This window comes from Pimephales promelas, chromosome 1 (genome assembly GCF_988280905.1).
Source record: "Pimephales promelas chromosome 1, fPimPro1.hap1.1, whole genome shotgun sequence".
Taxonomy (NCBI): Eukaryota; Metazoa; Chordata; class Actinopteri; order Cypriniformes; family Leuciscidae; genus Pimephales; species Pimephales promelas.
The window spans coordinates 35,168,342-35,193,520 of record NC_142769.1 but is presented as its reverse complement, the minus strand read 5'-3'; the positions used below and the strand labels follow the sequence as shown (position 1 = coordinate 35,193,520).

The following is a 25,179-nucleotide window of genomic DNA, read 5'->3' as shown; positions in this document are numbered from 1 at the left end:
CCGCGATTTCGTCGGATTGGAAATGGGCTTGAATGAGCTCTTTGCTAGACTAACTTTCAGAGCAAATCTAAATTTGAACTGAGCACTGTTAGTAGTAAAACTCAGACTCAGAGCAAGAATTTGAGGAAAAAGAGAGAGTTAGTGGGTTTGTAAGCCTCCCTACGCCGACAGCCGACCAACGTCTATCTAAAGCAGCTAAGCTTGTGATCACTGTAATTTAGTCATGTATGTACACTATTCATCAGTGGCACAGCATTGCAGGGACATTCTGAGTTTATGGCCTCTCTCGTGATATACAGTTGGCCAGTGGCACTGAATTGAGGGGTAGAGGAACAGCATCCAGAACATCCAGTACACAAAGCTCCAAAATGACCCCTACCGTTCACCACTCCATGGCACCTGTGCCCCCTTCGGTGGAGGCATGCTGTAATCTTAGCCCACGGCCTTGCCCTGATTTAAGTGCTGTCATTATATTGCTCTCTTTACCCCTTTGTACTCTTGAGCCACTAAAGTTAGCAGCTAAATAAAAAGCACCCGGTTTGGGTTTCACCTCACATTGTTACTAAAGCCAGTCTATTCTTCTCGCTGTGTTCAGAGCAGCAGGCAGGAAGACAACGAATTATCAGGTTTCACAGGACAATCTCAATCAGAAATCGGAGATGCTCTGCTGCTAAATATAAAAGCTCTTTAGGCTGCAGGCCTTGGGGCACACTCATAGGCAGGCCATTTACCTGCTTCTGCATCTACTGCTCCCACTGACATAGTAATGACACTTCGGCTTAATTCATGTGCTAAGCAATCCTACAACGTTTTCCCCATTGTCTACTTCAATAACAATGGACGGAATGATTTTACAGTGGTGTATTCAGACATCTGAGAGCCACGTGACAATGTTTTAGATTAGCACGGATAATTGGTGCCATAGTATAGCCACACACTGCTTGCTGGTGACCATATGACAAAGTGGTTCACAATGAACATGAACATGCAGTGTTTTATGCCTATTTTTATAGTTAAGATGAAAAAAAAAAGGATAAAAAAAATAATGTTTGAGCTTTAAAATAAATTTTACATTTCTGAATGAACATACACATTGGCTACAACCATGAAACGTGTACAAACAGTTAAATCCAATGCAACCCCCACCCTGCCATAAATAAATAAATATGATTAAAACATAGCCGAAACAAAATAATACATTTTAATACACTACTTTTGAAAAGTTTGGGCTTGGTGAGATTTTGTAATGTTTTTGAAATAAGTGTCTTTTGCTCACCTAGAATGCATATATTTGATTAAAGCTACAACATGTATTATTTTTTTGCTGCTAGGGGTCGCTAATCTCTTATAATTACAAAGGCGTAGGTTGATGACTCATAAGCGGAATTATGGAACTTGTCGTCATGCTGATGGATCTCTAATAATGTTTATGGATGAGTAAATACATTTATATTTTTAACTTGACTGGTATGATGAAACATTGCACGATTGCTAAGGAGAGACAGACATCAGCGCCACACGTGAGTCCCATGGATATAAAGGAATGAGGACATTTAATTATAAATGCCATATCTGTCCATAGCTGTCAACCCTCCCGTTTTTTCCGGGTTTCTCACGTATTTTATCTCTTTCCCCGCTGTCTTCCCGTTTTAGTATTTTCCCGTAAAATATCCCGTATTTTTACGCTCTGATTGTGTGAGACGCAAAAGCTCGGACATATTCGGCTTGAAGTCGTTCATACTCGGATGCAGCGCTGCGCGCGCTGGGCGGAGACACACTGGCTGCGTGCGTCTCAGCTGCGTGGCGTGACCGTTTTTATTTTACTTTTATTTTACTGTAATAGTACTATTTTACTATTTTACATGTTAGCAGATTAGAGCTTGCACACGGCCTATGTGACACACGCAAACGCGTGCATGCTAGAAATAAAACCAGAGATGCCCACTTTTCACGCGACACGCAAGCGTGTTGGAAGCGTTTCCAGGCAAAAAAAAAAAAAAAAAAAACGATGTTTATTTTTCAAATATTCCCATTATTTTTGCCTATATATATTTTCATGTCATTTTTTTTTAAACAATCGAGTCCTGGTGTCCACTACAGAGGTCATAGCATAACATAGGAATAAAATATATATATATTTATATATGCTCTTAATAATGTAAAAAATCCCTTATTTTGGCGATGGATTCCGGGATATCTCCCTTATTTTCAATGTTCAAAGTTGACAGCTATGTATCTGTCACCATGTATGAGCGGAAACCAGGGGTTACGCAGATATTACGTCATTGACAGGTGACGAGTGAACAGGGATAAGCCATTATTTAAAATTGGAATTTCTCTGAAATTAAAAATCTTTGGGAACTTTTGGGATATTGTAAGTACACAACTGCACGAAATATATCACACTGTGCAATTGATTTTTTGATATTTTGTTACAAAAATCTTACATATTGTACATTTAAAAAAATACAGTAAAACTAATATTGTGAACTATTATTACAATTTAAAAGTTTTCTTGTTTTCATATTTTAAAATGAGTCACGATAGGCTGCAGGAAGCACAAGGAGACGAGGAATAACAACTGATAGGAATTTAACGATCAAAGAACTCAGGAGAATCCTACACATACAAGATAAACGCAACATACAATAAACGACCAGGAGTGAGGGAGAACACTGGGTTTTTATACACTGAGAACTGATCATGGGAACAAGACACAGCTGGGGCAAATTAACTAGACACAGGTGGAGAAACTGAACACAAACGAGGAGCGGGAAAACTGAGACACTGGACTAAACCAAAATACAGAGACGGGGGGAACTAAAAAGGTGGATGTTGACATAGGCCTATGGTCAAAAGACGTCAGACGTCAGTTATATGACGTCTTGGGACTGTGCTGTTACTGAATGAAATGTACAGGACTGTGATGCTTTGAAGGTGTTGATTGACTCGATCTACTCCATCTGTTTTTAATCATCCTTGTGAATCTCATTTTCTCAGCTTTTTGCTTTTAATGAAACCCACATTCAAGTGTTGATTAAAACAAAAACATGGCGTTTTTTCTAGCTCTGTTTTTTTTTTTTAATTCTAGGCTCCACTTTTTCTTTTGATATATTGCATGTTCAGAGATCAGATATTCATACAACAAAATATTCATGAACATTTTGTGAAAATTATCAAAAATGCTGGCGCTGGCTACTTTAAAAGAGAGAGTTAATATGCTGATTTGGTGCTCAAGAAACATTTCTCATTAATATCAGTGTTGAAACACTGAGTTGTGCTGCTTAATATTTTTGTGGAAATTTTGATGCATCCTTTGATTAATACAAATCTTTTGTTACAATACCTGCTTTTACTTTAACTACCCAGATAGCAAACTGACATTGAATCAACGTGGAAACGACGTCTCTCATGACATTGAAACAACGTTGATTTTGCTCATCGAATTAGCGTTGAACCAACGTCAGACGCGGCATTCTTCAAAGCTAAATGAAAATCGAAAATTGGTTTGCTTTCATAACGTTGAAACAACGCGTTGATTTCAAGTTGATTTTCCGTTAGTTTTGAAAGAATGACGCGTCTGACGTTGGTTCAAGGTTAATTCGATGAGCAAAACAATGTCAGATCAACGTTGTTTCGATGTCATATTTCCACGTTGATTCAATGTCAGTTTGCTATCTGGGTATTGATTAATTGAATGCATCATTGCTGGATAAAAGTATTGATTTATTTTTCTTTTTACTTTTGAACGGTAGTTTAAGTATCTATAAAATAATTTATCATTTTATGGATATTTTAATTATTTCCACAAAACAGATATTTTTGTCCTAATGTTATAGTCAGTTTCAGAGAAGGATAAAGCTTTTAAACAGGGTAAAGGGTGTCTCTCAATGTGGTACACAATATGTGACTACGTTTATTTGTTTTTTCTTTTCTTTGCAGGAATGGTACACTGTGTATGAACAGTATCGTCGCACTAATTGTGTGATATCAGACCTGATCATGGGGAATGAGTATATGTTTCGTGTGTACGCCATAAACATGGTGGGTCTGAGTCCAGACCCTTGCCTTTCCAAAGACAGTGCCTACATCCAGAAAACAGGTGACCATTTGTGCCCAGATACACTAGATTCTCATGTCTGCTCACTAGTATGCAGTGTACATAGCAAGAATACTTCTGCTTGAATTTGGTGGTTTGGCTGTTAGTATTTGAAATCTTTCTAATTCCCATGTTGCTCACCCAGATCACCTGATAAAATGTGTTGGTTCTCTTTTCAGGCATTGTTTATAAGCATCCTTCCTACAAAGATCATGATTTCTCTGAGGCCCCCAAGTTCACACATCCTCTCATGAATCGCTCAGTTATATCCGGCTACAACGCTACACTCAGCTGCTCCGTAAGAGGCATCCCTAAAGTGAGCATTTGTGACCTTACTATCAATGGTTATGCACTACTGCATATAGCCAAAAGTACGAGCACAAAATATCACACTCATTTGTGCTTGTTTCACTCTCAGAAAAAAAGGTCCAAAGGCTGTCACTGGGGCTGTACCTTTTTAAAAGGTACACTTTTGTACCTAAAGGGTGCATATAAGTACCTTAATGGTACATATTAGCACCTAAAATGTACATATTAGCATCTAAATGTCCATATTAGCACCTAAACTGTACATATTAGCACCTAAAATGTACATATTAGCAAATAAATGTCCATATTAACACCTACATTTCCATATTAGCACCTACAATGTACATATTAGCACCTAAAATGTACATTTTAGCACCTAAAATGTACATTTTAGCACATAAATGTCCATATTAGCTCCTAAAATTTATATAGCACCTAAAATGCACATATTAGCAAATAAAGCTCCATATTAACACATGCCCATATTAGCACCTAAAATGTACATATTAGCAAATAAATGTCCATATTAACACCTACATTTCCATATTAGCACCTACAATGTACATATTAGCACCTAAAATGTACATTTTAGCACCTAAAATGTACATTTTAGCACATAAATGTCCATATTAGCACCTAAAATTTATATAGCACCTAAAATGCACATATTAGCAAATAAAGCTCCATATTAACACATGCCCATATTAGCACCTACAATGTACATATTAGCAAATAAATGTCCATATTAACACCTACATGTCCATATTAGCACCTAAAATGTCCATATTAGCACCTAAAATGTACATATTAGCACCTAAAATGGACAAAAGTTTACCTTTTGAAAAGGTACAGTCCCATTGACAGCTTTTGTACCTTTTTTTTCTGAGAGTGTAGCATTTCGTTTTCAACTGAAAGGAATGTGAATGGGCTTTTGCTCTCATTCAGACACAAGAGCATCAGTGAGGTCACTAATGGCTTCGGCTCACAGTCGGCTTTACATCACAAAAGTCCTCACTTTGTTCTCACAGATATTGACTTGTAGAAGTGGAAAATGCCCAACCTTGTAAGAGTTTAAATTAATCTTATTTATTTTGACCATGTGGAAATTACAAAAACACAGAATCATGTTACCCTGCTCTTGAAATGTTTGACGGCTTCATTTTGTTTTTCACATAATTCTGATAAATATACTAGTATCTTAACCCAGATGTTAGCAGGTTCGAAGAAAGAAATGGCAATAGATTTGGAGAGCTGTCTCATCTATCATTATGTTTATGTAAGAGAATTTGAAAGATAATCTGTTTCTACTTACATCTCATTGTTTTGTGCAGCCTAAAATCACATGGTACAAAAACAAGATGGACATTACAAACGAGGCCAAGTATCGTATGTTCAGCAATCAGGGTGTGCTGACTCTGGAGATCCGTAAGCCGTGTCCGTTTGATGGAGGTGTGTACATGTGTAAGGCGGTCAACGCCAGCGGAGAAGACTTAGTAGAATGCAAACTGGAAGTTCGCTGTAAGTACTTGCCTCTTGCTCAAGAGCGACTGAGAGATTTACTTAGCATCATTTGGTTGATGTCTCATTGAAAATTGTCTCATTGTTATCTATCTATCTATCTATCTATCTATCTATCTATCTATCTATCTATCTATCTATCTATCTATCTATCTATCTATCTATCTATCTATCTATCTATCTATCTATCTATCTATCTATCTATCTATCTATCTATCTATCTATCTATCTATCTATCTATCTATCTATCTATCTATCTATCTGTTTTTTTTCTGTGTTTTTTTTCATCTCTATATATCTATCTATCTAGTTCAAAAGATTTAGATTGGTATTTTTTTTAATGTTTGTAAAGGAAGTCTCCTCTGCTCACCAAGGCTGCATTTATGTGATCCAAAAACAATAATATTGGGAAATATTTTTACATTTTATTTGAACATATTTTAAAATGTAATTTATTCCTTTCATGACAAAGCTGAATTTTCAGCAGCACAAGATCCTTCAGAAATCATTCTGAGCTATCATTCAATTCTTCATTGAGCAGCAAACTTTCTTTGCTACTCAAGTAAAATGTCTTTTTATTATCAATGTTGATTTTTTTCAGGATTCTTTAATGAATAGAAAGCTTTTGTAACATTATACTGGTTTTGACATTCACTTTTGTTCTATGTAATGCATCCTTGCTGAATACAAAAAAATATATATATTAAAACAACAACAACAAAAAAATGGTTGTGTATGATGTTAAAAAAAGATTTCTATTTCAGACAAATGCTGTTCTTTTGAAATTTCTATTCATCAAATGATCCTGAAAAAAAATTACATAACTTTTTTCAACATTGAAAATAATAATAAATGTTTATTGAACAGCAAATCCGCAAATTAGGTTGATTTTTGAAGGATCATGTGACACTGAAGACTGGAGTAATGATTCTATAAATATATTCCACAATATTACTGTTTTTGCTGTATTTTGGATAAAAAAGCAGCCTTTATGTGCTGAAGAGTTTTAAAAAAACAAACAAACAAAAAAAAAACATTAAAATTCACACCGATCTGAAATGTTTGAATGGTAGTGTATGTAACTGTGAATGAATGAAACTCACATGAATGACCGCTGAACATAAGAGCACAGTCTTATGATCAAATGAAAGATATCTGCTGAGACATGTAGATCAAAATCCATCCATGCTGCATTAACATTTTATTTTTATTTTATAAAATGTTTATACGGAGGCTGCTGTGAGTTAGAAAAAAAAAATGTGACGGCATTTTTTACTCAAAAGAAACATGGATGAGATGTCCTGGCATATATTCAAATGTTTCATTGTGGTTAATAACTGTTAGATTGGACATATAGGTGTACCTGAAGGTCCAGAATGGATCTCTTTCTAGTGATCCATGATTCCTGATGTGTGTCAAACTTTAATACCTACTCCTTACTTCCTGTTTCCCTTCACATTCCCTTCCGCCCTCACTCCCTCAGTGCGTGAGTAAACAGTAAGCTCAAGTTTGCTCTGTATGAAATGTGTCCAAGGTAAGCATGATGGTGCCCCATGTGTTGCAATCACACCCACACAGCATGCACTTTCTCTAACAAACACTGTCTCGAATCCAGCCTGTCTGGGTGCTTTTCAATACTGACATCGATCGAACTCCGCCATCTCGAAGGACATATCTATTCTCTAAAAGCACTGCGAGAAGAGTTAAAGCTTGCATCCTATTAAGACGTTTGCTGAAAAACACGATACACACATTCATTCTTCTCCTATGATTTCAATCCAAACTTTTCTGTAACTTTGTTTAGAATATATATATATATATATATATATATATATATACACACAAGTATTCAATGTGTGTTTCTATGGTGCCTTTGTCCTTGTGCCTAATCCTTGAATCCTTCCCTTGTATCTTGAGATGGAGGAGATTAGACAGGATGTGAAGAAGGACACTAAATGAGAAGCACCCTTGGTCTCTGAGCCACCAGATATTGATACTGACAGAACTAATATAAGTGTTGCACATACACCTGTTCAAAAGTTTGGTCTCTGTAAGATTTTTTTTTTTTTTTAATATTTTTGAAATGCACTGTTTATCCTCACCAAGGCTGCATTTATAAGATCAAAAATACAGTAAACAATAATATTGTCAAATATTATTACAATCTTCAATAACTGTAATGAAAAAAAAGTTTCACAAGATCCTTCAGAAATCATTGTAATATGCTTATTTGGTGTTCAAGAAACATTTCTTATTATTATCAGCAATGGGCTATATGCACACATAAGTTCCGCATTTGACGCAAGTATGCTCTACAGTTTCCGGTTGGGGAGATTAAAGCAGAGGAAAACGGGATTATGGCAGAGTCTTCAAAATTTACTGTCCTTCCGTCTTTGAAACGAAACTTTCATACGTTTAGATGTCATTTTATATAAAGTTATGTTTATTTAATATAATTTTAAAAAGAAGCATAAACACAACGAGGGGTGTCTGTTTTAATTGTTTTTGTGACTAACGTTTCTTTAGTATAACCATGGAGTATAAAATTCACTATAAATTCTCTGTACTGCATTGGACTCTACGATCGGCGGAAGTTATCGAGCATCCTTAAACCTTCACCGGAAATACTGCCGTGCATAGAGCCCATTGTGTGAAAACCGTGATACTTTCTTTCAGGATTTTTAATAAATAGAAAGTTCAAAAGAACATAGTTTGAAACAGACATAGTTTTTTTGTATTTACTGTCACTTTTAAACAATGTATTGTGCCATACTCATTACTGAATGAAAGTATATATTTTTTTATTTTATCTTAAAAAAAAAAAATCTTATTGACACCAAATTATTTCAACAGGTGCACTTATCCATGTTTTTCGACCTGTATGCTATAACTTATAAGACATGGGTTATCTGTCTATACATTTAGAAAGAGTAACTCATTTCAAATTAAACTTCTTAACTCACAATGTCCAGTACAGTTGTACATGATCAAAATTAACTAAAATGGGTTCATCCACTTTGAAGATGGAGCTCTGAAATGCATGCAGGTTTGTTTTAGATCACTCGATGTATAATGAATTATTTTACTTGAGGTGATTCTACAGATGTAGTCTTTTTTTCTTCTTGTAAATGAGGGATGTAATCTAATAATGGTTCTTTCACTTCACTGCAGCTCCTGTCATAAAAGAAGACAGCAAGAAATGAGAGAGACGTAATGGGTTGGAGAAACTGTGTCACTATCCTTTTTCTGTCTCCTGAAACCGATCCCTATGACGTGTCCGTGATCAAATGACAGAGCAAAGAAATATTTCAGTGGTTTTCTTCTTTTGCTTGTGCTCTACATTTCTCACTAACATCCCATGGTTTGTGCTTAGGTGTGGTTTTCCTTTCTTTATTGCTTGGGTTCATTTTTGTTCACTTCATTTTACTGTATTTAAGATCTCAGCTGTAGGGTCTAGTATTTTGTCATCCACACTTTGATGTTATATAACGTGTTAAATAAAGTTGAGTTTTCTTGAAGCTCATTGTTATCATATGGTTTTCTTTTGAACACATTCTTAAAATAATTATATTACTCATTTGCATTTTAGCACATTTTTCCCGAACACACAAGAAATTTCCTTTTTCTTTGAACTGCGACATACATGCGTCACCAAGCAGACGCTATCAATTAGCAATTAGCTACATGAGAAACAATGCCCTCGGGGAGCGGAAGACAAGTGTCTATACCGGAAGTTTCCATACATCATGATGACGCAGTCTCCTGTCTATTTGTGTCTATGCATAGTGATGGCGCCATAGATATCCATAATAAGGGCTAGATGTCTCGTCTGCGCTGCTGGCCAATGGAGGTCAACGTCTGTACCTGACGGCTATCTTGTCACAGGCAGATTGCTCACATTTGTAACATTGTGTTTTAATGGTGTATTTACTTTTTAAATAACCACTTGCTCAATTTTCAACAGATTTTCAAACGGTTTGGTTTGTTATAAATGTCAGAGATGTAGTTATTACACTGAATACTTATGAATAATAAGTGTATACATGAATAATCATCCAGAATTATAGCCAAGTTTATAGCGTTTGTAAGAAACCAAACCATTTGTAAATCCGTCAAGATTTCAACGAGATAAGAGCATTTGTGTTCGTGCTGATCACTCATCTTACATCAAGTACCACAGAGCCGCCAGAAAGCTTGCCTGTGACAAGATGGCCGCTGGTGATGATGATAGAGACTCCGCCATAAGACATCTAGCCTTTATTATGGACATCTACTGTATGGGTGGTGCAGCTATCAAAGGCATTCTTTATGCACAGGTCAGTATGTCCCACAGTCTATCTTGAAGCGTCAACTCAGTGGTTTTATCCTGAGAGCAGATAGATACCATGGGTGGCCTGCATGGCTTTGTTCTGGAATTTTCTCCAGTGGCAATTGGAGAGGATGAAATGTTTGAAATGAGTCCCAGATATGCCATGATGGCCGAGGTGTTAAAATGACTGGGTGGCCTGTTCCATATTAAAAGTAAGCAGCTGTGTCTCTGTCCTTGTGCACACACACTACACTGGTATTTCTTTAATTGTTCACAACTGGTTTTATAACTGGCCAAAATATTACATACTGTATTTGCTTAATAAAAACAGTATTATTTTTGGATCTGATTAAACGTTACATGTCCCGCTGATAGAAATATGTTCTACAAATGTTTTTCTTAAAAAAATACAAAAATAGATAAACAATTAAATAAAGTCATTGGCTATATGAATGTGAACATTAATTAAACATTCCATTTTATAATTTTCAAACATTATGGACATTTTACTGTAACGAGTAGGCCTAACATAAAAAATAAATTTAGACGAACGTCACACTAAAATGTTTCAGAGAAAACACTCAATGCAAAACGTTTTTGTACTAATGCTGAGAACAGTAAGACTATATATATATATATATATATAAGTTAGATATATGCACTCACCGGTTCCTTAATAAATGTTGGCCCATATTGATAGAATAGCATCTTGCAGTTGAAGGAGATTTGTGGGATGCACATCCAGGGCACGAAGCTCCCATTCCACCACATCCCAAAGACGCTCTATTGGGTTGAGATTGGGTTGGCTTTGTGACATGGTGCATTATCCTGCTGGAAGTAGCCATCAGAGGAGGGGTACATGGTGGCCATATGGGATGGACATGGTCAGAAACAATTAGTTAGGCCGTGGCATTTAAACGATGCCACTAAGGGCACTAATTGGCCTAAAGTGTGCCAAGAAAACATCCCCCACACCATTACACCACCACCAGCCTGCACAGTGGTAACAAGACATGATGGATCCATGTTCTCATTCTGTTTACGCCAAAATCTGACTCTACCATCTGAATGTCTCAACAGAAATCGAGACTCATTAGACCAGGCAACATTTTTTCCAGTCTTCAACTGTCCAATTTTGGTGAGCTCTTGCAAATTGTAGCCTCTTTTTCCTATTTGTAGTGAAGATGAGTGGTACCCGGTGGGGTCTTCTGCTGTTGTAGCCCATCCGCCTCAAGGTTGTGTGTGTTGTGGCTTCACAAATGCTTTGCTGCATACCTCGGTTATAACGAGTGGTTATTTCAGTCAAAGTTGTTCTTCTATCAGCTTGAATCCGTCGCCCATTCTCCTCTGTCCTCTAGCATCAACAAGGCATTTTCTCCCACAGGACTGCCGCATAGCCTACTGGATGTTTTTCCCTTTTCACACAAACCCTAGAAATGGTTGTGCATGAAAATCCCAGTAACTGAGCAGATTGTGAAATACTCAGACCGGCCCGTCTGGCACCAACAACCATGTGCCACGCTCAAAGTTGCTTAAATCTCCTTTCTTTCCCATTCTGACATTTAGTTTGGAGTTCAGAAGATTGTCTTGACTAAATGCATTAGTTGTAAGATAATGCATTAATATTAATATAGGTAATTGTACATATACACACTCACCTAAAGGATTAGGAACACCTGTTCAATTTCTCATTAATGCAGTTTAATCAACCTATCACATGGCAGTCAATGCATTTAGGGGTGTGGTCAAGACAATCTCCTGAACTCCAAACTGAATGTAAGTTTCCTTCAGAAATCATTCTTATATGTAAACAGCATTTATTTTAAATATAATCTTTTGTAACTAACTTTTTGATCAATTTAATTCACCCCTTGATTCTATCCCCCCCAAAATAAAATAAAACATCTTACTGAGCCCAAACTTTAGAACAGAAGTGTTTGTTTAATGTTACAAAAGATTTCCATTTCAGATAAATGCTGTTCTTTTGAACTTTCTTCACCCAATCATGAAATAAAAATGTAATTAGGCTAACTGTTTTCAGCATTGATAATAATATCATATTAAAATGATTGCTGAAGAATTATGTGACACTGGAGTAATGATGCTGAAAATGCAGCTTTGACCACAGGAATAAATTACACTTTAATACCTGTATATTCACATAGAGAACCGCTGATTTCAATTCTAATAGGTATAATATTTCACAATATTGCTGTTTGTTTTTATATTTTTAATCTAATGAATGCAGCCTTGGTGAGCAGAAGAGTCTTTAAAAAAACAAACAAAAAAAAAACTAACCCCCCCCAACCCCCCCCCCCCCCCCCCCCCCCCCCAAAAAAAAAAAAAAAACAAAACAAAAAAACATTAGGCTACAAATCTTACCAAACCACAACTTTTGACTAGAATATATAATCAAGGGATGTTTTACTACCCTTGGCTTCAGTGGAGCCATTGACTTCAAAACTGTCCGAGGAAATGCAGAGGGTGGGCTTGAATGACAGATCATCCATACATTAATACAGTCGGCAGGCCTATTTTTTTCTTCATTACCACAGTTCAAACTTTCTACACCTTGTCAGAAGAGGGATTGTTTTTATATTACGTGTTATTAATCAGTGAGTGAGGCATTCGGTGACGTGCAGGCCCCATCTTAACGATGCAACCTGAGACAGGCGGAACACGGTCGATGACAAACGTTGACAAGAAACTAAATTGGGCTGACTAATCCCTCGAGTGTTTATCGGTCTGTGACCGTGTGACATCGCTTTATGACACACGCCTCACGTAGGCTATGTGAATGTTGTGATAGAGGTCTTGAATACATTAATTTACTGCTGGCAAAATGGATGGAAAAAAAATCTCATCCCCAATCTTTCATGCAAACAAGTTTTAAATTTATAATTTTCGGATCCCGTTACTAATCAATGCCAATTTTTGTAGCCTATGCTTTGTTTGTTACTTCAGTGTTCAATAAAAAAAATGATTAAACTAATGTAATTCCACGTTGAACTTTCTATTCACTCTTTTTCACATTTATTTTCTGTTCCTATGGGATTATATAACATTAATCATTTATCAAATTTTTTTAAAACAATTAAGTTGCAATTATTTATTCTGATCAAGATTTTCAGTGCAAAAGAGCCTGAGACCAGATAACTGCATTGTTGACCAGTGCTGTACTGCAGCGCCCTCAAGTGTTTAGGTGAATGCACACTAGTCTGGCTAAAAGATGTTGGCTGTACTGTTGCCTGGGAATTCAAATATTAAACCTTTTTTCTAAAATCTTTCTCTTTCACACATGCAAAGTAAAAAAAAAAAGAAGCACACAAAAGATTTAAACCCACAGTATATTAAACTATCCTCAAATCACTTTTTGATCAGTCTTTATACATCCACATTAATGTAACAATACAGCAAGACAGAACTGTCAAATAATACATTAAAACAACAGATACTTAAAAACAGTCTAAAAACTAGCTGACCAGACACTGAAGAGCTCCCAAAAAGGATGCAAGTTTGGTCTTGTTACTTGAATCACAGGGACAATGTGGCCAAGATAAATCAATACAAAACATTCCTGGAACAAAAAAAATCTAGAGAGAAAAATCACTTTATCAAAATGGGTAAAATATAAAAAAGAAAATGGTTATAAAAATAGTTAGTCCCCCCTCCCCCCCGGTGGAAAAACCCAAGTATAATAGGGGGTGAGTAACCTGTTAGAGATGATGATAGGATATCTTATTGCTCTTGTGATACATGATGATGCTTTAAAATTCTTGATATTGTAGAAAGAACCAACCTGAGCACATAATACACCAAAGAATGAAAGGGATCGCTTGATTCTTGATGCTGCTTTTTTGTCAATAACACAAATGATTCCTTCATGCAAGACATCAGACCGCCTTTTATCTCTCACCCCCAAAACACCTACGTATCTCACAGCTCAGGGTGAGTCATGGGCCTCTATGATTAGACGCGTTAAATATTTTATGAGAGACTGAGAAAAATAGATTCTTTTTTTTTCCAAGCTTGTCAGACACTGAAAATACCTACATTTGAGGTTAAAAATACATCAAGCGTGTTGCATTTTTTAAACATGTGAAAACGAGTACAAAGAGAAAAGTGCAGTGTGAAACTACTTTCAAAACATGAATCTTGACAAATCAGGATTTAACAAAAAAACACGTCAATTAAATCCTTCAAATTTGGCTACATGAACAAGTAGTGCTGAAGCTTAAGTAGTGAATGTAATGGGACTGCTTCTTTAGCCACTGAGGTATCTGGAGAAGACCTGATAAACCTTAAAACATCTCAGCTCCAGATCTGCATCTCTTTCCCCATAATGGGTGAATGAATTACTGACTTTACAGAAAAGAAAAAAAATCTAATCAGGTTTTAAAAGAAAAAAAAAAAGCACAAAAAGAAACAGCACCAATTGATTGAATCAATTTCACTTGAGCTTCATTTAGACATGCCTCCATGGTGAAAAAGTTTCTTTAACATTCATTTACGCATTCATTGCTGTTTTGTTTCCTCGTGATATGCTAATATAACCACTTAAGTGAATTAATTCTGAAACATGATGCAGATGTTTGTAATAATCAGCATGTACTGGGCGTAACATCCGACTGGACGCACAGCCGAGTGAAAGGCAAGTGCCACATTAACGTTCAGAAAGCGCTATGAAACAAGAGACGATAAAACAACACTATCTCCCACTATAGTTTTAAACTTAGTGTTTCTGCTTTTAAATTAAAATCTTAAATTCTACAAATAAAAACTGGAATGAGAGCTGGAATAAGAGCTAGTGACTGCTTTCACCGTGTTTCTGCATATGCTACAAAAATGTTTTATTTTTAATTCATTTTCTGGTTCACCAACACCCAAACATTGCCACGAGCATCCTGTCTGAACTGTTGTTTGCTTAAACAATTTGTAAAAACTCCATACACATATTTTCAATAAAAAGCAGGCCATTTAAATAGCATGATCGTTATGGTACGTACCGCTTTGTGGCTCTAAATGAGTCTAAACAGACCCGAGCGGCTATTTTTTCTCTATTTTTGTTGCTAAAAATGGATTTGCTTACTCGATACACCTGATATATTAACTAGTTTCACAGCATGTGGAACTTTTTTAATAAAAGAAAAAAAGTGTCAGCTCGACATGTACTATAAACATGAGGAGTCCATCAGTTTGGGTCAGCAAGCAGGATCGGTTTGGCATTTTTTGTACTGGAGTATATTTACAGCTGACATTTTGTGTTTGAAGCATATAGCAATTCTGATAGGATGCTTGTCACCACTCTGCCTTTTAACTCTACGGAGATTCAAATAAGATTTTAACATATGATATTAATATGGTGAACTTTTCCTTCATCTGTGGTAAACAATACACCATAAACCCCTTTTGGAGAAAAAAAAAACTGCTCTTTCGAGATCATGAAACTTTTACACTCATTTAGCATTTTAACAAGGTGGTAGTGTTGTGCTTGGACCATAAAACAACCTACGATGGGACATACAGAGGGCTGCAGACATTTCTTTTTTTCTTTTTTCATTTTTTTTTAAATCTCTTGAGGCACTTTTTGACATTTTCATTCAGATGACCTCAGGATTTGAACATTGCAATGGTCCCCTTGCATATCTGACTAATCAACATCCCAAATGACAGTACATTCTTAGTTAGTAATGCACCGATAGTGCATGTATGTGATGTCTACATGACAACATCCAGAGCCCATGTAGTAGTGTTCATGCTATGAGAAAGAAGTGTGTGAAAAGACTGTTAAAAAACTGTTCAGGAGGCGAGGAATTAGAAAATTTCACAAAAAGGAGTGCCAAACATGTGGCTAATCCCTGGCTGCAGAAAGGGGGTGAGTGAGTGTGAAAGAGAAAGACAGATGGCAGAGGAATTAAAGACAATGGCAGAGAGAGAGAGAGAGAGCGAGAGAGATGGAAGGGGCGGGTTGGGGGACACAGGCGAGACGCCCTACTAGGGGAAATTGTTCTGTTGTCGGCGTTTGGCAGACCTCAACTTTTCAAAGCGCGACTCCATCTCTTCCAGGACCTTAGGGGTGTACCGTACCACCAGCTTCACTGTCCCCTGAGCTGCCTTCAACAGCTCCACGGCTTTCTCATGGTGCTCTCCTTCTACACTCTGAAAGACATGCACTCTAAAAGTTCAATCCCAGTCAGACAAAATAAATAATTCATCTGAAATGTCATGTAAATGCTTAAAATAGCACCAGTCCATTTTTTTTTGGTGCAAAAAGATAAAGATAACGCGATTATAGCTCGACTTCATCCAGTATATGGATTAATCAGACTTAATGTAAACATAGAGTACTTTAAAATAATATAATCACAAATGATACAATGAATCTACTGTTGAAGCCAAAAAAATTTAACTTTTCGCCGCTAGAGGTCGCTTATTCAAAACAAAGGCGTAGCTTGATGACGCCTTGATTTTGCGGAATCATGGTAGTTGTTGTCTTCACCTCTACAGCCGGTGGACTCAGGCAGAAATCATATTCATTGATGATCGCTAATATTAAAGATTTATTAACGTTACAAAAACCGTTGGTGAGGAACGAGGCCGCTGGAGCGATTGGTAATGAGAGACACAGCTCGAGTCGAGAGCAGTGGAGCTTTTATGCAGTAGGCACCGCTTCTGCTTCTTCATGGGGTAACGCGGCGCTGTTTTATCATATACATTTGAGAGTGTTGAAAGTTGTTATAATGCTATAATGCTCGGCGGCTACTATATGAAAGCTAGCAGTGCGATAGCAGGCATTGTAAAAATGGTTGTAAAAAAAAAAAAAAAAAAAAAAGACTAACGGTGTTGAGCTGTAAAACAATGATTCGTTTTTTTATGTCAATGAATGCATCCAAACAGTTGCTCAATTGTCTAATAAAACACATAATATATTAAAGCGTCTATTAAAGGTGTTTCCATGGTTTCTACAAAATAAAACCGGAAATCGAGGGTAACGCTAGTAAGATGTCATTGATAAGCGACACACGTACCCGGTTCGTGTCCTGGTTAAAACTGCTTATTTCTCTGGATTTCAACATTCAGGATAACGCAAGTACACAAATCAACTAAATATATAACATTGTTCTAGTGGTTTTTGGATATTTTAAATCCAAAAATGGTACATAGCATGGCTTTAAAGTTTAAACAGACTTATTAAAAATGACAACATATAAAGCGTTATTGTGGATCACGTGGCTGTGCAAGGCATTAGCTATATACATACCACTCCATTGACGGAAAGCAGCTGGTCTCCTCTCTTTAGACCGCCGTGCCGATCAGCGATGCCTCCAGGAATGATACGGGAGATGTAGATGGGTGAGTTTTGTTCCTTCCCACCCATGATGTTGAACCCCAGTCCCTCCTCTGTTTTTGGGAGCTCCACCACACGGGGGTGAGAATGACCCTCACTGGCTGCAAATGCAGCAACTGTAGCCTGAGAATGAAGCGAAGATGTTCAATTTATTTATCAAGCACATATTAATACAACAAAAATCTAAAAACATCTCAAACATCTCAAAATCTAATAGGCATCAATAATAAACTATTACACCACTGGCACAATATAACACATGAATGATCAAAACACCAGAGTGAAAAAAATACGTTTTTAAATGTTGTTTAAACTCTGTAAGAGAGGAACATTTCCTGATATAATGAGGTAAACTATTCTACAGCCTGGGAGCAGCCGCTGCAAACGAGTGGTCTCCTCTCATTTTCCTGTACGTGCACGGGACTACCAAGAGATTTAATGATTCGGAGCGCAATGCTCTCTTTGGTTTATTCACCTGGATTAGATGAGCTATATATGTCGGAGCAATGGCATGTAATGCTTTAAAATGTTGTTCTCTTAATACAGGAGTAATATGCTCATTTTTTCGAGTGCCGGTCAAGAGTCTAGCGGCCGCTTTTTGGATTAATTGAAATCTGTTTAAGCTTTTGCGTCGAACACCTAGTACGTAGATGTCTGTAAATCAACCACTTTTGAGTACCATTCATTTATTGTATTGTGCAAATTTAACATTGTATTAAGAAAAAGTTCACAATATTACTTTTTTTCTTGGTGAACAGTTGCTTCAAAAACATTGTTCAAAAGTTCCCCAAATTTTTCAATGGTAGTGAATAAATAAATACATTATTTATTTATTATATAATAAAAAAACTGCAAATGAGTGTAGTTCCTCATATAAGTTGCAAATTATATGTATTATAAATAAATAAATAAATAAATATTTTGCCCATATACTTTTTGGCCATTAGTGTGGTGTTAAAGAAAGCATTACAACCAAGCCAATCAGATAATGAGATTGACTGTCTGTCAATGTGTGGATTTAATGTGAGTTACAGAAAAACTTCTGTGACTGTCCATTCGATTAGGAGGTATTCAGCGTCTTACCTTTGCTGTTGCATTCGCCCTCACCTCTGGGCTGCTATTTATGTCTACCGTCTCATACACATGCTCATATACCTGAAAATAACAGAAAAAAAATGCTGGAATTTCAACAATTCAGTATTGAATAGAACCTCTACGGTCGTCCTCTGATTAACTATCCAAGTAAACAAACACAGATGTACAGTTTGAGCCAGATTTCCAGAACCTGAGGCAGTTTCCCAGATCCTTCTCAGTTTAGTTACAAACTAAATTACTTGTTAATCGTAACTCACCCTTAAAAAGCAGTTTAAATGAATCACATTAGTCTGTATCAGATCTTCAGTGGACAGCCACCATTAACAGAGCAACTGTGTATTAGACTGGGTCTAATCGGTGAATGGAAAGCCACACCATTAAGTGGCTACAGTATCAAATCAATCTCTTTACTTGGCTTGCCTCTTGATGCTTTAACACATGTTAAACCTCTATTCCATCTTCCATTCAGGGCCACTGTAATAAGTCCACCCACATGCCTTAGCATTCAACTGCAAGTCATTCGTGTTTATCGGGGAATCAAGCAAGCATTCAGAGGTTCAGTGCAAAGCGTAAATGTTTAAGAGACGAAGCTGTTCAGTTACTAATAAATCACTTTACACATCAATCACAGCACATAACTCAAGCACCATCACATGCAACAACCTAAATAAGCATTTCTGGAGAAAACAAAACATGGAAAACAGACCACAAAACAGACCGTCCAGAGACTGGGTTTATTATAAAGTGTGTAGGCACCGTGTAGATAACTGAAGGCCCGGCAGCAAGTTAAACTTTCTAGGAGTTTCAGAGAACCAAAGATGCATTTTCAAGACTTACACACTCAACAGGGAGGAGAAAAAAAACAACAACTTGAGACTATAAAACGTGCTTTTATAAAACTATATTTTGGTGCTTGAACTATGACTATAATAATTTGCAATGGTTTTTTTTCTAGAAATAAAAAAAAAAACATGTCTTATATTTTTAAAAGTGAACTACTCCTTTAAATAGTGATGCACCAATATGAACATTTTGGCTGATACCGATAATAACTGATATATTGTTCAAATATTGTTGATATAAGAGCCTGATTACAAAAGTCTCAACATTAAAAGCCATGTCCCAAGCAAACCAATTATAATAATGTTCTCATTATAATTTTATATAGCCTATATGACCTATATGTTGCACTTGACTGTGTTGAAGTGATTTCAATCATATATCTCAAGCAATTCACAACTATCTTGGTGAACAGTGCACTGCACATCTGAAGTTTCTCAGCTGAAGTAAATAAAACATTATTTATCGGCTTTGATATATCTACCAAATTTCCTTATGGGGCGATAACATTGAAAATAAACACATTGGCCGATACTGATATGGTGCCCGATATGTATCGTGCATCCCTAACATTAAATTGATCAATAGTGATAGTAATGATTTGCATTTGCATTTTTAGATGCAGTTCTTTTGAATGTGCTATTCAATACCAATAATAAGCAATGTTTCTTGAGCAGCAAATCAGCAAATCAGAATGATTTCTGAAGAATCATGTGACACTGAAGACTGGAGTAAGAATGCTGAAAATTCAGCTTTTTACATCACAGGAAAAAAAATATATTCAAGTAGAAAACAGCTCTTTTAAATTGTAAAAACATTTCACATTATTACATTTTTTTTTTTTTTTTTACTGCATTTCTGATAAAATGCATATAAAAATGCAGCCTTGGTGAACACAAGTGACTTTACATCAACAAACATTACCAAATCTTACTGACCCCAAACGTTAGTAATTTATAACCTTTAGATTAATTACTTAAAACAAATTGTTAAAAAAAACCTACTTTACATTTCATGTTTAGCAAATCTCAAAATGAGTATCCATTTTTCATACCGTCCATTTGATATTAAGCATAAATATTTTTACGTGATTTAGACATCATTAGAATTTAATTTTAATATTTGACATGCATCAGTTACCAGGCATCAGTTGTCAGAGCATCACTACAAATAAATAAACTGTTGCTTTATGACAATAATATTACTTTGTCGTAACTGAACATAGCCTACTTAAACACACCCATACAAAAATAACTCTTATATTGCTGCAGAAAACTGAAAATATAGCTTATAAATGGGCAAAATCATTTTAGATGAGTGCCTGCCCTGACTCATAGACAGTATTAGGAGGAGTATGATGATCCTTATTAACTGATTTTCAAAGAGCCTCTTCAAATCTTTTCACAAATCTTTGCTTCAGAAACCCCTGCTTTATTCTAGGCTCTCATGCAAGGCATGAACAGCATCTCTGGTGCGAGCATCACTTGTGCTGAGACTTCAGAGTCGACAGTGAGCACGACAGATGACCAAGCAGCAGGGAGGAGACCAGTCAAGTGCCAACAGTCTTAGATTCACTACATGGGCAACAGAACACTAGTTTTATGCCCAGTCTGAAACAGACAAATGGAAGGATGCTATTTGTGGACATCAGAATCAATATCCAGTCCTTCTGCACAACAATAACTAACTAACCATGTATTACACCAATGAGCACTTTGTCATAAGTGATGAGAGCATTTTCAGTCATAAGCCGTGTACTTGGCCGGGAAAAAGGGGGTTGGTGATGAGGATAAAACAACTTCCATCAGCTCTTTTTTTTTTTTTATTTAAAAATAAAATTAGCTAATTCACAACATTGATACGCACATGCATTTCGTCACTTTCAGCAAACATGTGACGGTTTATATGACTCTTTAGTTACATATTCTACAAGACAAAACCCTTCAAACAAGTGATTTTACTGAACACAAGAACTACTTGTGCAAACACCACAATAAAATAAAACTTCCAGCACTCTTTTAGATATGTGCTCCTATTCCATGTCACAACTCCGTGATCTACACATTATTATCTTATGTTGTGTTTGGGCTTGTTTGAGACCACCTGCTCCAAATGAAGATATGTGATCTAATGGTTTATTAAGGTTTTGCAAAAATTGTCACAAAAGCATTGTTTACAAGTGCTTTTTCATACAAATATTTGGTATAGTTCGGTCTCAAACTGAAACAAATAGCCTATGCTTGATGCATTCTGCTGCTAGTTGAGACATTTCAATGATATATGACATCACGTTTTCATTTAAAGCAGCTATTTTTCCACGCTATGAAAATAGAGCACTTGTAATATGTCAGCTAATTGAAAAAGCACTTGTTTAATGGTCATATTCCCTATACTCAAAAAAATCCAAGCTTCTAAGCTTTTAAACAACACTTATTTTGTGTTGGTTAAAAAAGTGATTGGTAAGTAGCATACTCCTGAATTTCATTTGAATTCATGAATGTGATGCTGGCACAATTACCTCCCGTACGGCATTGCAGAACTCGCTCTGCAAAACCCTCTGCAGTGCCTGCAGCTTCTGGGGAGGCACTTCCCCTGTTCTCTGGAGCTTGTCCAGCAGCTCAATAGCACGAGATATGTCTGTAGAAGAACATATGCAAAACAGTGAGGGCAAGATCAAGACCATGGATAATCATCATACGCATCATGCCATCTGGAGATGTTGTATTAGACTACAATATTATGCCTAATAAATAATATTAAGCGCATTTAAAGATTTCAGGACTGGAGTATTTCAAATGGTTACATTGAAATAGCAATTGACATACAAGTAGATTACATATACAACAACTGTTCACCCTGATGCTTATTTTCATAATATGCGTGTTTTGCATGGAGAGCTATTAAATAAGCTAAGATAAGAAGGAATATCCTATTTTAATCAATCTGAAAATGGAAGATATCTATACTCTGTATAGTTCTCAGATTCAACAACATAGCTAACACATGTCAACTAATGCTCCAACTAACTTTGTAAGGACATACACAGACAGATACGAATATCAAAATAACAATAACTAGACCTCTGATTATCATCATAAATCAGCGCTTTTGCTAATTTATTAGCCAACGTTCACTCTTCACAACATAAAGCCCCATAAACTTCGGTTGGACAAAAAAATAAGATGATGTCTAACTCTGAAAGACTGTACTAAACCACCAGAAACAATCAAATACAGTGACACTGATGTCTACCGGTAATACTATTACTAAACACTGACCTGGCGTGACCATGCTAACAGTGGTGCTCACAAAAGATTACTACCTCTGACAGCTAGCCTCGTGTTTTACTTTCATTAAACCAAAACATAGGCTTTAACTATTACATAAAAAAGATGTTCATACTTCACATGTATACGTTAACCGTATAAGTCGCGGTGTTGATTGAATATTATTAATGATTTGATACAATGAATGGGAGCTAGCTCGCTGTCGTCTACTGCACTAACGTTAACGTTAATCCATTTCATGATGAAGTGACAGCGGGATGTATAGAGCAAAAAGCGTGATTTACACAACCTCCTGAGCATTACATTCAAAATAAAGTGTTTCAGAGAGCGGCTTACCTCTTTCCAGACGCACAGGTTCTCCTAAAGAGGCCATTTTAGCCCTGGTTATTAAGTTTGCGTTTGGCGAAAGCTCCAGACTCACGTCTCGCTGCTGTGTGTTTGTTGCTGTTAGCTAGCTAGCTAGCTAGCTGCTCAGCTTAAGCGCTGTGGCTAATGCAAAAAGATTAGAGGACGAGTAAAGAGCATCAAACCTGCGCTGCTTCTGTGCAGACACTTTGAATACTACAACAAACAATATTTCATTATGAACAGCCCAAGGAAATATGCTTATATTATATATTTGGAATATGTAATATAGCCTATTTAATTAATAAAACATATAATTGCAGATAAAGAATACTGTTTGGCAAGAACTTTTATACAGAGTTTTCATGCAAATACTACCATTCATATGGAAGCATCATTTCAGTAGAAGATAACCACTGGGGCCCATTCCGTAAACGGCTAAGACTAGTTTTACAAGTTTAGTCACCCATTTTTTCTTTTCTTTAAGACTGTTTATAACTTGCTTAAATCAGTTTGGCTACATCAAAACGTAGATTGAAGTCATTTGATTCAAATTACAAATTGTAGGATAGCCTAATCCAGATTAGGCTACTATTTTATGTAGGCTAGCTTGATTCTGTATTCATGTTCTTCTGAGTAAGTTTTGATTGCTTTTTAGATTTACTTTTAGATTTTTACTTTTTACCTAACTATCACATCGACTTGAATAGGATAATCGACATAACAATACAAGAAAAAGAAAATATATGCATTTTTATCAACATCATCAAGCATTAAATATTAGATCAGGGTTTCCCAGACTGGGGTTTGTTAGTTTAACAAAAAGCTATTAAGTAATTAAATCATATAAAAAAGATAATTTTAAAATGAAAATAATAAAAAATAAAACATTTACCAAAATACAAAAAAAAAATATTTACCTGCATGTTGTGTGACCATAAACCAAATTCAGAGAACCGTGAACATAATTTTATTATTATCATAACTTAATTTCATTATTGACCTAATTTATTAACTTAAAATCTAAGGGCTTAGGTCTTCTTCAAGTAAATGTATTAGGGCAAAGAGGTTCGGCTAACAAAAAAGTTAGGGAATCCCTGCATTAATATGACATGATGTGAATTTGTACATTTTTTGTATTTGAAAGACAAAAGCCTTCCAAAGACAGTCATATAGTTTAATAAATCACTGCCACTGAGTGATAATTCAATAATTGTGTTTGTTGAATTTGATGGTTGATTAGATACGCAATGTTGAGAAAATATTTGTCAAAAGTGAAAAGATTTCTGTAAATTTATAGTGATCAAAGGAGTGATAGTGTTTTTTTACTCAGTTTTCAGTGATCGGCTCATAGTGGCCGGTTTGTCAGTGCAATTCTACAAACCTGGAAGACCTTCTGAAAGTAGAATAGCCTAAGCAGTAGACTTTTAAAGTAAAATTTAGATATAAGAAAGAAGTAGAATCAATTAATTGAATAATCTACCGCCATTAATTACATAATCAATAGAAAAGTAGGCTTACCTGTATAGTCTGATTGGCAGTATTTCCAAAAATGAATCTAATCTAATCTAATTACAAGTACTTCATTTTGGAATCTGATTACGTAATCCAGATTACATGTAAATAGTTATCCAGCATTGTTTGATACCGCAAAGTAAGACTGATTATCCCTAACTGCTAGATGGTCATCTGTCTTAAGACACAGTCTAAATATGGCTATGTTTATGCAACTGGCCCCAATTGTGCTTGCTTTATATATTAAAACCACAGGGTTTCATAGTTTATTATATGTAACAAATGTACAGATAAATAAGAGAAAACATTTCTTTTATTAAAAGATTAATTAAAAATAATTAAAGAACACCATTAAAAGAAGACTAATCTGGATAATTGTGCCTTGAAATATGCAAACCTGACAACACACTTTTATAACCAAACTGCACACTAAAAATAATATTTTAACTGTAATTATTTCACTAAATTCTGCAATTATTTTATGATATTTTCATTAGATTCATTTTGCTGTGTT

At 35.9% G+C, this 25,179-nt stretch overlaps 2 protein-coding genes across 2 annotated transcripts in view; one reads left to right on the top strand and one right to left on the bottom strand.

Moving 5' to 3' along the window:
• The window catches only part of mybpc3 (myosin binding protein C3), a 36,881-nt gene extending 27,443 nt beyond the window's left edge, over positions 1-9,438 (top strand). The window contains exons 29-32 of the mRNA XM_089129545.1: positions 3,943-4,102; positions 4,279-4,415; positions 5,740-5,926; positions 9,098-9,438. Of these exons, the coding sequence (XP_088985671.1) occupies positions 3,943-4,102; positions 4,279-4,415; positions 5,740-5,926; positions 9,098-9,129 (516 nt within the window). The 3' untranslated portion in view covers positions 9,130-9,438. The remainder of the gene's footprint in view (positions 1-3,942; positions 4,103-4,278; positions 4,416-5,739; positions 5,927-9,097) is intronic.
• A 6,464-nt stretch (positions 9,439-15,902) lies between these two features.
• lin7c (lin-7 homolog C (C. elegans)) lies at positions 15,903-23,289 on the bottom strand. Its single transcript, XM_039666861.2, has 5 exons — positions 23,142-23,289; positions 22,037-22,155; positions 18,667-18,738; positions 17,497-17,706; positions 15,903-16,394 (listed from the first exon to the last, which is right to left on the bottom strand). Exons 1-5 carry the CDS (start codon positions 23,176-23,178, stop codon positions 16,230-16,232), a joined length of 603 nt encoding a protein of 200 aa, XP_039522795.1. The 5' UTR covers positions 23,179-23,289; the 3' UTR covers positions 15,903-16,229.
• Positions 23,290-25,179: the final 1,890 nt, after the last annotated feature.